The sequence below is a fragment of the Cryptotermes secundus genome, unplaced genomic scaffold (genome assembly GCF_002891405.2).
Source record: "Cryptotermes secundus unplaced genomic scaffold, Csec_1.0 scaffold537, whole genome shotgun sequence".
Taxonomy (NCBI): domain Eukaryota; kingdom Metazoa; phylum Arthropoda; class Insecta; order Blattodea; family Kalotermitidae; genus Cryptotermes; species Cryptotermes secundus.
In genome coordinates, this window is record NW_019740661.1 from 2145064 (window position 1) to 2161873 (window position 16810).

Consider the following 16810-nt stretch of genomic DNA (forward strand, 5'->3'; position numbering starts at 1 on the left):
GCACAGAAATACTTAAAAGACAATAAGGACGGTGATATAAGAATAAATGTAAATAGCTCAGCCTATCACATGCCAGCACTAATGAGCATTGCAACTATAGTTAAATTCGTGGAACCGCGTACTACTCGTGAAGCTGCCAGTAGCTCAATTATAAAATAATTTCCAATATTTTATGGGACCTGAAAACTAATAATCTATTCAAGTAAGCCCAGCATTAAGGCCGCGCCATAAATTAATACTCTATTTAAGTAAGCCCAGCATTAGGGTCGCGCCATAGCTCTTGCGGTTAGTCGCTGGCTTCCCACCGCGGCTGCCCTGGTACGATGCCGCGTCTGGTCAAGTGGGATTTGTGGTGGAAAAAGTGGCGCTGGGTCAGGTTTACTCCGAGTACTTCGGTTTCCCCTGCCAATCTTCATTCCACCAATTGCTCCACAATCACCCTCACCTATCCTCTGGGGCTGGTACAATAGGCCAGAAGTGGCCGCAGTACAAGGGACTTAGTCCCATCCCAGTAGCAATAAAAAAAAGCCCAGCATTAATCTCTATCCTGAGCCAGATGAAACCAGATAGAGCAGATCACCGTTCTTATCCTTTACTAAGTTAGCCCTGCTTTGGTAACACATCTCAGATTCATTTATTCCTCTATATAATTCTTTAATCTTCTTGTTCTTACTGTGTGCTGCAAACTCAGTAACTTTGTCGTCTAGATAGTCTCCTTTTCCTCCTTGAAATGTCTCCTAGCTTCACTTCTTACATTGTTAAGATTTCCCCCAGTCATTTGGCTCGAATACTGAAACCACTGCAATTTGTCTTGTTTCCTTCGCTCTATTAGTTTTGAATTTCTTCATTATCTTGCTTCAATTCGTAATAATTTAGACTCCCTTTGGCTACATTTTTTATATTTTCTGTAATAGTTTCCAAAGTTTCCACATCATCTAAGTTTTCCAAAGTTGCGAACCTGTTTGCATTTTTTTTCACACTGTTACTGTTCTTTGTGTCCACCTCGTTTTGTTTCTTGAGATTAATTCTCTTCATATAAAATGTTAGCATTTTCATGTTCTTACAGACAGCCTCTCCCTAAATTTTGCAACCTTCAGACAGTGATCAGTATTGCAGTCCGCTCCTCTGAAAATCAGACATCAAGCACACTTGACTGCAGCTTCTTTATCATATCTCACAGGCGTAGATAAGATCACAACACTACTGTTGAAAGATAATCATCTAACATGTTTCGTTTGTACTTTAGACATAATCAGGATTTTCCCATCAGAATGCATACGTTTATTGTCTAAGGTTATAAGAAAGGCTTCGGTTATAAATCAATATAGCCCCACTTCGATTTCGTAAAAAGAAGTGTACAAAACAGATACTTCCTGGTGACAGTTCAACTTAAGGCGAGTCCACATTACTCGTGCTCGTGTGACTCGCTATGCTCGCGAGTAATGTGGACGATATGACAAGTCAGGAGACAAGCAAATTTAAAATTTTTAATTTAAAAACTATAGCCAATAAATTAAAATACGACTACAGCCTATACACACTACGAGTAAATATACGGATCCTCACGCGCCGAAGCCTGGAGAGCAACTGAAGTAGTGTGGACGAAGATTTACGAGCACAAGTAAGACGAGTCTCCCGTCGAGCACAGGCCTGGCGAGCACGAGCACGAGTAATGTGGACGCGCCTTTAAATGATGAAACCACTACCACAATTATCCCTTCATCTTCGTCTTCGTCTTGTTCATGTAGATTAGAATACTGAGGCGTTTGTGCGATTATTGTTCTAAGTCCTCCAATTGGCTGCTTGCTCCAAGATTTGACTACGGTTAGTATTTACAAGCGTTAACTTGACATGAAACCAGTCCTCGTCCTGGACTAATGTCTCATTCGCACGCTATGCCCGAGCACGCAACTTTGTGGCAGAAATCTGTAAGAAACTGACGATTCCGCAGGTACGTGTACTTTATATCCGTCGTTCAGAATGTAAGCATTATTTAAACCGTAATGAGGGAGATTATGGAATTAACACGTAGTAGAAATAACGGAATACTGTATCCATGGATTATACCTGTTCAATCAACATTATACTGAAAATGGCCACTACCACAGAAATGATTCAATTTCTGAGCACTCACGAGCAGCCCCAAGACTTCTGATGCTTCACTCTCTCGCTAATGGAGCTGAGCCCTTGAGCTGCCAATTGTGCATCTACCCAAGAATTTCCGAAGCATTTTATGGAACCCGAAGCTTCATTACCGTGTTTACAAGAGCTCTCTACTGGTCCCTGTCCTGAGCCAGATCAATCCATTGTATACCATCCCATTCTATCTCTCTAAGATCCATTTTAGTATTTTCCACCCACCTACGTCTTGGTCTTCCCACTGGTCTCCTTCCTTCCGGTTTTCCCAGCAATATCTTGTTATTTTAATCGTTTCTTGCATCCTGTTGTGTGTTTAATTAATAGTAGAGTGAATTTACCAACTACACAACACGTTTTTTNGCGAGACCTCACAAACAAGTGAAAGTGCAACCAATAACTTAAGTTGAACTTTAATTCACGAACTTTTAACCAATAATAATAATAATTAAAAAGAACTAGACACAGTTGTGAGCGTAAGTAAAATGAGACTGTAAACAACAAGTGAAAGTGTAACCAGTGACATGAATTGAACTTCGATTCACGAACTTTTAACTTTTAACAATTAAATTAGAATAATAATTTTAACCTGTGTTTTATAAAAGAACTCGGTATATTAGTGAGCGTAAATCTTGATAAGATACAGGATCGAATGAGTGAAAAGTGAATGTGACCGCGTGTAATTATACAGCCGTGTTCATACACCTGAGGATGACCTCTTGAGGTCGAAACATGTAGTGATAATAAAAAATGTGTTGTGTAGTCGGTAAATTCACTCTACTATTAATATCTTGTGATGTTTATTTTTTTTTAATATAGAGCTCTAGTAAAGTACGCAGGGCGATTTTTAGCAGAATTTTGGGCAGGAAGTGCTGAAAATGCCGCCATTCGGAGGCAGCAGGTAACACGTGCTTTTATTATTGGCTTTCCGCAGCATTCAGTGATAATTCGATTTATGGCCCATTATATTCGAATGTGATTCTTACACTCTAAAAATAGAAGCAGTGGATAAGAAACAGTAGTGATCTATTTTATGGTACTACGATTAAATTCGTCTGGAAGCAGACGACTTTTTCTTTGTTCACGAAATGATAGTCGCCCAGCTGCTCAAGAAATTCTGGGTCTTCTTTTTTAGAACACAAAAGTTAACTTCCATGTTCATAAGAATCTGCAAGTGGATCTTCAGTTAAAACGAATTCAATCCACACCCAGGTCTTCCAGGTTCTCTCTTTCCTTCAGAGTTTCCAACTAAAACTTTGCTTGCAATTGTTACACCCCCCTTCCATTAAATCCTCTTTTATTTCACTGCACTGATAATATTTCACACAGTGCAAATTACGAAGCTCCGCATTATGTAACCGTATCCTTTCTTCTGTTATTTTTAAAGCAGCCGAACACTGTAATGGCCTTGCAGCCATGAGAGGGAGCTCAGCATTCTTAGAGGGCAGATTTTATGTCGGCTGACATCAGCCTTTCCTCCTGAGCGACTCACTTTCCGGGTGAATACGGGGGCAAACTATGTTCTGCAAATCAGCACAAGAGTACTCTATGTCTCTCTGAGTTCTTGCGGGCGCTGTAGTGTATGCGAGGATACAGAGGTAAGGCGCCAGCTGCTTGAGGTGAAGGAAGAATGAGCAACTTCTTAATAAGGAAGAAACGTGTCTGCCGGCAGTGGGTTATACTAATACCACGGAGTGGACGTCGATTAATTCCTGATCCCCGCAGAGACGGATCCATAATTGAAACATGCGGACACACTGTCTGTGGGATGAATCATCGACTACAGCAGTTGCCGTGCTTTCTGTCGCTACAAAGCAATGTACTTTCCAAGCTGCTTCAGCCAATCGGTCCCGCATTCCAAAATGTAGCATTCAGGGCGAACTTGCGAGGTAGTAGGTGTTGATTACGCGCTACAAATGTTACGTTTCAATCCGAGGGATTCGGTTCAAGACTGCGTAATGCCATTCTGATCAAAGACATGGTTCATAATCCATGGATATTATAACGAAGCAAGCAGCTGCAAGGAAGAGAACGACGGCATCTACTATTTATATACAGTAATATCATACATTTAGCAACATGCATGCAGTATTTGCACACACACTAGTATGTACGCCCCAGACTTGAGCTCCCACATAATTATTACGCGAGTAAAGTGTATTTAAAATAATGCAGCTCTACTTTCTAGGGGGCTGACTTCGTCACCGTATCCAGACTGGCTCGCAGGATCACCTAGCTCTCTATTCAGTACATGCTGATGGCCTTTTCCTTGCGCGATGTAACGTTTCGGGCGTAAAGCCTATCATTCATTACCCATTTAATGCCAAGTTTAAGAATACATGGAGATACGTATATTATACGGGGACCTGACCCTCCAGGTTGGGGAAGTCTCAATTCTGAGACAGTAAAATATGGTCACAAGTCCCACGGAGCTCGGACCCGAGATTGGGCTGGTAAGGGCGAACAGGAATTGTAAATGACAGACCCGTCCTCTCGTTAGAGAGGGCCCCACATCAACAACTCCGTAACTGTTTGACATTAATAGAAATCTTGTGTTGGGCCAAAGATCGTGCTTTAAATCAAGAGAGACGGGGGCCGTCGGTCATAACATAATCTTGACTTCGACATTGAATGAGTTCAGTTGAGTTCTGCAAGGAAGGCTGAGAAGATATGGAGCTATAATTAAGTTCATAGTTCAGTTGTGGCATACTAGCCAGCAGGCAACGAAGAAGCTGAAGAATGTCTATTGTTAAGATCTGTTACCAAGAAACGACTAGTAAAAGCAGACTGAGAAGACTTGGTTTATGCTCTAGTGATTTGTAAAGTGTGTAAACCAACGATAGCATTGTAAATGTTTGTAGTTCCAAGTCATGTGTATAAGTGGTCAATAAATCCATTCGCCAATCCAAACCCTGTCTATAGTCACACACACACCAATACACATGACAGAATTATTAGAATTTGAGCCTTTCACTCTTTTTTATATTATGCGAAATTCTTCCTTCAACTATGCTATCATTTCGCTTTTACCTGAACTGTCACTACCACTGGAGTTTCATGAATTAAATATGTTTGTTTTCATGGCTCCATTGATTTTGATACTTCTTTGTGTGGATATATCACTTGTGACATCTTTTCAGTGGAAAGTGGTGACTTTCCAAGTGGTTCCAGAATCTTGTTCAAGGACAAACAATGTGGGTCTGCTCAATTTTAACACTGTTCAAGTCTTCCTTTTCGTTTCTGTCATGAATTGAGCTTCAAGAGATATCTGCTTAATTTCCAACAGTTTCAGGCACATTTGCAATAGTTTCCACACATATATATGCCAGATTCTTTGTCCTTTCTGAATAGTAGGAACCTTTACGTCATCCACTTCAACACAAGTCTCGGGTTCTTCTTGGAAATTGTACCATGACCGATAGTCAATGGATTACAACACAGGTTTAAAACATGAGGTTCTCTGACACGTGTAGCATTTGTATATATTTCGAATTTGGCAAAAGCAAAAATTAAATTTGCACTTAACCAAACCCCTATAGAATTTGCAAAACAAGTAAATACTACTTGATTCTATTGGCATTAGGTATGAACTGAAAGGCTGGATGAGTTATGATGCCCTGCAGTATGTCTGTACGGGTCACAAGACGACTCATCATGCCTAATCAGATCCCCTAACAGGTGGGAAATTATATTTCCTCATCATTTTCGTTGGCTAATATGATACTTTCAAAAGGAACATTGAAGTGGTTACAAAATGATGCGAGAAGAACGTGCACAAATCTAGCTGCACATTTTATCATAAACTAAGGTAAAAATGTTCTTATCTTAAAATACTGTGTGTGCACGCCAAGTGAAAGAATCAGTTAACAACTTTCAATTAGTACAAGAACAAGCACTCAGTCTTCATTAGGACAAGAGATACCTAAGGATATTAGATGAATCAGAATGAGGAAAAATTTAAGGAAAATTTGAAATTTTATATGCTGAATCTCTGCAATTAATGGACCCAAGAAGGTAAAATGTCATACATGCCGCTTCCTAAAGAGACCCAGCAAGTTTGCAAAATGCTATTAGAATCAGAAATGGACAAGAATTTTTTCCCCTTAAACTATGTTGATTGGACATGAAATGACCCAGTAACACCTGTACTCAGCATGACAGATCTTGCATGTTCTTTACATATAGATTTCCTGTCCTGTTTTCAGTTTTGTTGTTTCAGATGTGTCAGTGGGCTGGTGTTCAGAGAACAGAGGGGGCTGTGACCACATATGTGAGGAAGTGGCTGGCAAGCCCAAGTGCTCATGCTATCAGGGCTTCAAACTGCATGGAATCAGCTCGTGTGTGGGTCAGTAAAATACACTCTAACACTAGAGCAAGCGTGGCAAAGGCAGCTTCGCTCTGGCTTTCTCATGTCTGGTGTATGTGGTTTGAAAATGAAGGACTCATTCATCAAATTCAAGGAATGCAGCTCATACAAAAAACTGTTTAATGCATAAAGTAAGGCACAATCACTTCGTACATTTTCAGACCAAATAAGCTTAGTACTGGACAAGAATTCCAGTTTTTTTATGAAAACTGAAATTTAATTATGGTATTTAGTTATGGTAGTTAAAAAAGTACACAATAAGGAATATCTTGAGCCAAATGACTGCCTATTTATGTGAGATCCATTATAATCTTATCCTTCCATCTAAACTGAATTTCTGAGTGGTCTTCTTCCTTCAGATTTTATGATCAAATTTTGTGTGAATTCCTTGTCTCTCCAATGTGTCAGACAATAATGTGGGATGAAAATGACAACATCATGAACTAAGCTGTCAGTAGAAGGGGTTGATGTGAGGCTTCAAAGTCCAGGCATGGGGGCCTCATATAAATTATTGATTCAAACAATCTGAAGTGGATTAAAATTGCACTTTGTAGATCAAAATTAGCTAGGGTTTTAAAATCCTTCTAAGATAAATGGATGACAGAACATGGCATACAATAGCCAATAATGTGTGTTACAGATATTGATGAATGTGCTGTAGAGAATGGCATGTGCCAGTCTCTGTGTCTCAATATCCCTGGCTCCTTCAGCTGTGCCTGTCAACAAGGATTCCGCCTGGCAGCCAATGGGAGGTCCTGTCTTGGTAGGCATCCCAGTTACTTAGCTTTCCAGAAACGTTATACAATTTGATTTTATATGGAGTCATTCAGAATGTAATGCATCCCAATATTTTATTTCATACAATTTACAGAAAGTGAAGTTTCTTTGTCCAGATTTTTCTTAAAATGTATTGTACTGTAACAATGAGATTACTTATTTATTATGACAGTCTTGTGAATATATGTATTCTTAATTAAAAATTGTCTATTATTTATCGCCACCATGTCGCTTAGTGATTGTTTATGAATTATTGCCAAGAACTGAATTGGTAAACATAGATTGCTCATCACTGATACATCAATTATTGTCATTTAGCAATTTACTTTAATTTTTATGAGATGAACAAATGGAGACAGGCAGATTAAATTTGCTACGATGACACATTGTTACCATTACTGAAATTATGAAACTTCTTTTTTGGTGAAAATTAGAAATATGGCTCCAGTGCCAATCATTTATTTCTGGTAACTTTCCTAGTTACTGGATTCCCTAAAACAGAAAAATTATTATAAATATGGAATTTAATTCCTTTTCTTCCTCCACAAGGATTCAGTACTTTGAACTTCGTTCCAGGTTTCAGAAGTTAAAGAGGTTTTATCATATTCCTTATCGTCTTCCTGTATCTCCTTTCCTGCTGGGTGCTTATGTACATGTATGTCCAATTTAACTGAAAATGTATTATGTCACTAGCAATCTATGGAATCCCATATGCTAAGAATTATTAATATGATCAGTAATTTATAAATTTTTCTCTCAGAGGGGTGGAGAGCTGATGGCCCATTGGTAGGGTAGGTTTTAGGTTCAAGATCAACTGGAACCTGTGCAAGATATTTTCCTTCATTCGCTTCTGACCAGATCAAGATTTTGTGTATATGAGGAGCACCAGACCTTACACAATGGCCTGGATCCCATGTTAAGCTGCAGGCTACCAGTGTCAACCATCTTCATCTTCACTACCATCTTATCATGGGCAGCAGAACTGCCCATTGCATGGTGTCCTCCCCACACTGTAGTCTGATAAGTAGAAGACAGGATGATTCATTCTGATTGCAGATGTGAATGAGTGCTTGCTGAGGAATGGACATGGTCCCTGCCAGGACTTGTGCCACAATCTGCCAGGAAGATACGAGTGCAGCTGTGATGGTATCCCTGGCACCCACCTGGCAGCAGACAACCACACTTGTGAGGATGTGGATGAGTGTGCCCAGGAAAATGGAGGTTGCTCCCACTCCTGTCTCAACACTCTCAGTAGCTTCTTCTGCCTCTGCCCACATGGTCTCATGCTTGGTGATGATTACAAGACCTGCCAAGGTAACACTATACAAATGGATCAGAATGACAGTAACATAAAAAATGTTTATATTTTGTTTCATTTGAGTCTGACTCTCCATATTTCACCATCAGAGAAGAACACAGATTTAGAAAGGGGAGACACGTAGAATGCAAAGTGGGAAATATTAATGCCAATACCTGAAGGGAAGAGACCAGATAAGACACCTTGGCATAGATCAAGGGATAATGTTAAAATGGTTTTTAAATACATAGACTGTGAGAGCATGGCCCTAGCTTTCTCAGGGTTGGGTCCACTGATGAGTTCCAATGACAAATGTACCAGTCTGGCTCGTAATGCGCTGCCAGATCACTAACATTGAAGGAATATAAATGGGACTTGTTTTTCTTCATTCAATAATAACTTGTTTGGAACCAGCTCAGTGCATTTGATAACTTACACTCCACAGAATTTCTTAGATTCATATATGCCAAACCAGGGAAATAGGTAAATTCATCTTGTAACTATGCTTTTACACACATCACTCTGAGAAAGGGACAGGAATACAGTCTTAATACCGACAGTTCATGCAGTTGAATTTCAATCAGGATTCACTACTGAGAGGCTGTTGTGAACATGACATTTCACAACCGTACAGAACTCTGACCCTTTGGACGTCCAGGACAAAAGCAGCTGAGAAATTTTTATATTGAATATTTTAATTCTTAAAAAAATTGAGAAAATAATCTGTAACTTTGCTGGACATTCCTGGATAATTGTCTGCCACAACTTTCTATTCATTGTTTATGTGGGTATTAGTCTCATAATGGTATGAAGAGAATACATGAAGTGTCATCCATGATATGTATACAGTGCAACAGGACGCTAAAATACAACATTATGTGAAGTATCAATTTATGTTTATATTAAATAAGTCCATGGTGCAGAATTTTTTCTTGGGAAGCTGATAGTCACTCCTCTATTCAAGAGATTTCATGCATTTGGTGGAATCTGAAGATTCATTATCATATTCGCAAGATCCTGTCATTAGTTCCCATTCTGAGCGATTTCATTCCAGTCCACACCAAATATCCAAACTCAAGAGACATTTTTAGCCTATTTTCTTCATTATGTAAAAATGAAAGGAGGCTCATGAACTCACTTTGTTGTCTGTGTGATCCTCTTCGATTTTTTCGTTTTCTGTGTAGTCCATATACAATCAAGGAAGCCTATGAGATCACCTTGCTCTCTACATGTCCATGTATCCCTCTAATTTTTTTGTTTTCTATGAAGTCCATGTTGTATCAGAGGCATGTAGGCAGTTCTTCCCAGAAATTCTTGTTATATTATCTCCCCATCGATAGCTAGGTATCCCAAATGGTGTTATAGATTCAAGCTTGCTTCTCAAAACATACTTATTTCTCATCTCATGTCACACCAATGACTGAAGTATCTCTCAGATATTACATTGAATTTAAACTCGGCTACTACTAACTAATCTTATGGTTATGATTTTCACAGACACAAATTCAAACTTTTTCAATAGTGTGAGTTATTTTCTGCTGTTTGAATGTTTGGAAGTTGTACAGTTACGTGTTAAATTGGCAATATACAATCCAAAAACAGTGAATTCAGTAATATTTACATCTCACAGTGAAAGTTTCCATGTAATATCCCACATTATATGACTATCTCTAAGAGATGGCATTTCATTACCAGACATTGATGAGTGTGACATGGAAGACATCAAATGCCCTCTGGGATGTGTGAATACCATCGGGTCTTATACCTGTGCCGAGAAGATCACCCTGTTGAATGGCCCTGAAGATGACCCTGGAAAGTGCAGTATGGGTTATAAACCTAACAAAGATGGCTACTGTGTTGGTTAGTATGCTCACATTCCCATGCTCCATTATTCAGTAATATTCATTTCACTAGTTCAGATTCAGAATTAATTCTGAACTTATACTCATACATAGTGAAACCTGTATCTACTCAGAATGACATACCATAACACGACACGATGACACAACATGACATGACATGACATGACATGACACAACACAACACAACCCAGGAAAATATATCATCTTGTGTGGGATTTGGATTCATGCCTCACAGTGTATAGGCATGAAAATTTTAGTATTCATCAAATATTTTCAGAGGAAAAAATTTCAAGATCATATCAGTAACCAGTGAAAATATCTATTAATCATCCATTTTTTAAAAATAAATTGTACTGTAATAATGAAACTGCTTATTTGGTATGGCAATCCTATAAATGTACTTTCACTGTTCAATACTTTATTATTTACATATTCATACAGAAATGAGAAGTAAAATTTGTGTTATTGTTAGTGTGCTGTTGCATGAAGCTCTTCATTTCTTCATACAGATATAGATGAATGTCTGGAGGAAGACCCAGGCTGCTCACATGACTGTGAAAATGAGTCTGGCGGATTCCAGTGCACATGTCCTGAAGGCTATGACATTGGCGATGACGACAAAACCTGTGAAGATCTGAATGAGTGTGAAGAGGAAGAGGAAGATACTTTCATCTGTTCTCATGAGTGTGTAAACGAAATTGGCAGCTTCCATTGTGAGTGTCCTGCTGGTTTCCATTTGGGAGCTGACAGAAGGACTTGTGAGGAAGTCAGTGTGTGTAATGAGGTACAGCAGGCAGAGTGTTCACATGACTGCATTAATGAGCACGGAGTTTTCAAGTGTATCTGTCCCAGGGGATTTGTTTTAGAAGACAATCTCAGGTCATGCAGGGATATAGATGAATGCAAAACAAATAAGCCTTGTTCCCATATCTGTATTAACGTTCCTGGCAGTTTTAATTGTTCTTGTCCTAGTGGTTTCTTCTTGAAGGATGATTCCCAGACATGTGAAGATGTGAATGAGTGTCATATGATTGTAGATGATGATGAAACAGGCATGCTGTGTTCTCATCATTGTGTCAATGAGCCTGGAAGCTTCAGGTGTAAGTGTCCTGCAGGTTATATTCTCAGTGATGACTTGAGGACTTGCAGAGATATTGATGAGTGTATTGATCTTGAAAACGAAACAGGTGAGAGATGTTCTCATGAATGTATTAATGAACCTGGGAGTTTCCATTGTAAATGTCCTCAGGGATTTCTACTTAGTACAGATCGGAGGACTTGTAAGGATGTAGATGAGTGTCTCGGTAGTAATGGGGAAAATGACACAGGTGACCGTTGTTCACATAAGTGTGTTAACCTACCTGGAAGTTTTAAATGTGTGTGTCCTGAAGGATATGCTCTTGGAGATGATGACAGTACTTGTGAGGACATTGATGAGTGCACAAATAATTCATCTGCATGTTCTCATACATGTGTAAACAAGCGTGGTACTTTCTACTGTAAATGTCCAAAGGGCTATAATCTAGGTGAAGATATGAGGACTTGTAAAGACATCGATGAGTGTGCTGAAGAGCCATGTTCCCACTGGTGTAACAATGAGCCAGGTAGTTTTAGATGTGAGTGTCCACATGGATATGTGCTAAGTGGTGATAGGCGCACATGTGAAGATGTCAATGAATGTGTTGATGGAAACGAAATTGAAGCATGTTCACAGGGTTGTGTTAATGAGCAGGGCAGTTTTCACTGCACATGTGACTCTGGGTATCAGCTCGCAGCAAATGGACGTCTCTGTGAAGACATCAATGAATGCATGGTCAATAATGGAGGTTGTTCACATCTGTGTGCAAATACTGATGGTGGCTTGGAGTGTGCTTGCCCAGAGGGACATCGTCTGCTTGCAGATGATGGTAAGACGTGTGTCCAGGTGGATGGCTGTGTCGTTGACAATGGTGGTTGCTCACATTTCTGTACTGGTGATAACGAAGCAGTCCAGTGTAGCTGTCCAAATGGATACAAGTTATCAGAGATTGACCACAAGACATGTCATGATGTAGATGAGTGTCAGCTAGATGGTTCTGACTGTTCACATGAATGTGTCAACACTGAGGGGAGTTATTTCTGTACGTGTCCACAGGGCTACCGTCTTGAGATGAATGATTCAAAGTCATGTGAGGATGTAAATGAATGTGCAGTACATAATGGAGGGTGTTCACACCGCTGTATTAACATTGAAGGGTCAAGAAACTGTACATGTGAAATAGGCTTTCAAGTGCAGCATGATGATCTGACAAAATGTGAAGACATAGATGAATGTAGTGCAACCATTGGTCCTTGTTCTCATGAATGCATTAACAGTCAAGGTAGCTTCTACTGTGCTTGTCCTGTAGGATTCAAAATGAAAGATGATAACACAACATGTGAAGATGTGAATGAATGCCTGACAGATGACCTTGGGGGTTGTTCCCATATTTGTCATAACACTCATGGAAGCTTTGACTGTGACTGCCCTCAAGGTTATGTTCTTGCTGGAAATCAGACATGTGCAGATATTGATGAATGTTTCCTTAGCTATCAAGAAGGTGGATGCTCTGATGATTGTAAAAACACTGCTGGTAGCTTTGTATGTCTGTGTCCCCAAGGATATGGTTTAGCGAGAGATGGCAAGACCTGTACAGATGTGGATGAGTGTCTTGAGGACATAGGCGGCTGTTCCCATGTCTGTTTGAATACTGCAGGCAGTTTCCACTGCAAATGTCCAGAAGGTTACCACCTAGATGAAGATTTTAAAAATTGTTTGGACATAGGTGATTGCCTCCATGACAATGGGGGATGTTCCCACAAATGTGTCAACTTACTTGGGGGTTTAAAGTGTGAATGTCCTGATGGACACCAGCTTGATGGTGTTACAAACACTACATGCATCACAAGTAATAAGTGTGCCCGGTGTTCTCACACATGTGTAAATGGAAAGTGTACATGTCCTTCTGGTTACATCATAGATAGTAGTGATGGCAGGACATGTGTTGATACTGATGAATGCTTGGATGGCACCTACAGTGAGTGTTCACATGAATGCCTGAACACAATTGGCAGTTACATATGTGCTTGTCCAATTGGATATATTCTTGGGGAAGATAGTAGGACTTGTCAGGACGTAGATGAATGTTTGACAGAGAATGGAAGATGTTCATATTATTGTATAAACACTGTTGGGAGTTACAGGTGTGGATGTCCAATTGGTTATTTCATTGATGATGAATCTGGAAGGATTTGTGTAGATGTTGACGAATGTCGAGTGCGAAATGGCGGCTGTTCTCACACCTGTACTAACACTCCAGGAAGCTTCCACTGCAGCTGTGCAGTAGGCTTCAGAACAGCGCCAGAAGACCACAGGAAATGCACAGACCTAAATGAATGTTCTATGAGGAACGGGGAATGTTCTCATGAGTGTATCAACACCGCAGGAAGCTACAGGTGTGAGTGCCCCCATGGATATCGCCTGCTGGAGGGTGGGAAGCAGTGCAGGAAGGATATGTCATGTCATGTTGACAATGGTGGTTGCTCCCAGCTGTGCAAAAGTGTATCTGGTCATGTCATGTGTTCCTGCCTCCCTGGATACCACCTCATGGCCGATGGTTTGACGTGCAAGGATGTTGATGAGTGTGAAGAAGACGAGCAACATGGTTGCCAACATTTCTGTGTAAATTTTCCAGGTTCCTATGAGTGTGGGTGTAAAGATGGTTTTCACAAGATGGGCAACAAATGCACAGGTATGTAACAGAAATGAGTTAATAACTAGTAGCATTGCTTTAAATATGTATAAGGTTTTATAAAAAAAAATAATATTTTTTATAAATATTAGTGTAGTTTTTTCATTTCTGGATACTGCTGCCTTAAATTCTTCAGTTCGCGCTATATTATTATGCCAGTTCAGGCGTAAACCTGAATTTAATTTTATTTACACTGAAAATTATCCTAATATTACATATATTAAACTCTGGTAGTGTAAATATTCTGCTTTATGCCAGTATTAAATTATGTTGCTAGGGGACAAAATAAACTAAAGTAACTTCATGGAGGTGAGCCCTTCTTGAGAAGCTGCCAGTTGTGCAGCTACTCAAGGATTTCCCAACATTTAATGGAATCCGAAGGTTCCTTATCGTGCTGCCCTCCACTGGTCCATATCCTGAGCCAGATCAATCTAATCCATACCATCCCATCTTATCGCTCTAAGATCCAGTTTAATATTGTTCACCCACCTACATCTTTGGTCTTCCTAGTGGTCTCTTTTCTTCTGGCTTTCCCATCAATATCTTACATGTATTCCTCTTCCTCCCATTCATGCTACATTCCCATCTTATCTTCCGTTACATGAACATTCTAATTATACTTGATGAAGAGTACAAGTTATGAAGCTCTTCATTATGTAGTTTTCTTCAACCTTCTATCACTTCATCTTTTGGTTGCGGGATCAAGTCCCGATGAGGTTATTGGATTTTTTTTTCAATTGACCTAACCCTTCCAGCTGCACTATGGTCCTGGGGTTCACTCAGCCTCTAACAGAAATGAGTACCAGGAATTAATTAAATAATTTTCCTGCGGAGTAAAGTGCGGCTGGTGCGTAAAGCTGACAACCTTCCCGCCATCTTTGAGCTGATTGTCTAGTTAATATGGGATCCTCAACATCTCACAACTCTATGGGCCTTCATGGCCTGGTACAGGGATAGCTTTACTTTTTTACTTTAAGTATTCTCCTCAGCACCCCATTCTCACACACTCTCTGTCTATGTTACTCCCTTACTGTCAGAGACCAAGAGTCACACCTATACAGAACCACAGGCAAAATTATAGTTCTTCATATTCCAATTTTTGTTTTTAGACAATAGATGAGTAGATAGAATATTCTGGACTGAATGGTAGTAAGCATTAAGTGAGTTCAATTTCCTCTTAATTTCCTCCTGAATCAGGTTTTGAACGGAACTGTGCCACATTTTCAAAACATCTGTTTCCTGCCTTTATGTCATGATTTTGCCGTGGATTTTGGTGATGAGACAGCAACATATACTTAATTCTCTTTGTGTTTACTTCCAGACCAACCTCCTTACTTGCAACAATTAAAGTTTGTGTGTTTTAATTTATGGTATCTATATTATCACCCAGTAGATTCACATCATCAGCATAGACCGGCAGCTGATGTGTCCCTCCTTGTTTTCCTGGACCCTCTTAATGGCATATTCTAAAGCAAAGTTGAAAAGGATTGGCGATAAAGTATCTCCTTCTTTTAGACAATTTTGGATAGGAAAATTATCAGACAAATGTTTACCTATATGGACTTTACTATACGTTCTGTTTAAACACATTTTAATCAGTTTAACTAGTTTCATGGGTACCCTAAACTCTATGAGAACATTGTACAAAATTTCCCTCCTAACTGAATCATAGGTTTTTTTTAAGTACTCTCATTTTTTCTCCAGTATCTGATGAATGCAACAGGTCTGATTAGTAGTTGATCTGTGATGTCGAAACCCACACTGATGAACCCTAATAATTTCATCTACAGTATATATGGACTTAACCTTGAGCAAAGGATATTGGATAAAATTTTGTATTAAGTTGATAACAGTGATATCCCACGATAATTACTACGGGTCAGTTTATTGCCCTTCTTGTGTATTGGGAAAATAAGAGAGACTTTCCACTGATCAGTCAATTCTTCCTTATTACAAACAGAATTAATGAGCATATAGATCTCAGAGCATAATGTTTCACCTCCTGCTTGAATCAGTTCTGCTGGAATTTGAACACTGCCTGGCGATTTATACCTTTTCAACTTTTCGATAGCAATATCAAACTAAAAATGACTAGGATGATGTACTAACAGCTCAGCTGTATGTATTTCTATCTGCCTAACATCAATGACCCTATGTACATTCAATAACCGAAAGAAGTAGTGCTTCCACCTGTTAAAATATTGTGGGAATCTGTAAGTAAATTCCATTCTCATCCTTCACTAAGTTACTTTTAGGTTGGTAACCGATCTTAAGTTTATCTATTCCCCTATACAGATCTGTAATTTTCTTGTTCTTACTGTTTGCTGCAAGCTCATCAATTTTTGTCAATCAGATATTCACTCTTTTGTATTCCTGAAATACCTGCTGGCTTCATGTCTTAAACTGTTCACATTATCCCCTCTTATTTCACTTGTATCCTGTAATCACTGTAGTTTGGCTTGTTTCCTTTGACCTAATAATTCTGATCATCCTTCATCGAACCATGGCTTATGCTTTTTCAATTCATAATAACCTAGACTCTCTTTGGCAGACATTTTTATATTCTCTTTAATAGTTTCCCAAGCTTTATTAATATCCAGCT

At 39.3% G+C, this 16810-nt stretch overlaps 1 protein-coding gene across 1 annotated transcript in view; it reads left to right on the forward strand.

The window, feature by feature from the left end:
* LOC111872498 (fibrillin-3) overlaps window positions 1–16810 on the forward strand; it is a 136802-nt gene that overhangs the window by 102768 nt on the left and 17224 nt on the right. Inside the window, exons 7-11 of the mRNA XM_023866478.2 lie at window positions 6356–6481; window positions 7143–7265; window positions 8336–8593; window positions 10272–10436; window positions 10948–14208. Of these exons, the coding sequence (XP_023722246.1) occupies window positions 6356–6481; window positions 7143–7265; window positions 8336–8593; window positions 10272–10436; window positions 10948–14208 (3933 nt within the window). The remainder of the gene's footprint in view (window positions 1–6355; window positions 6482–7142; window positions 7266–8335; window positions 8594–10271; window positions 10437–10947; window positions 14209–16810) is intronic.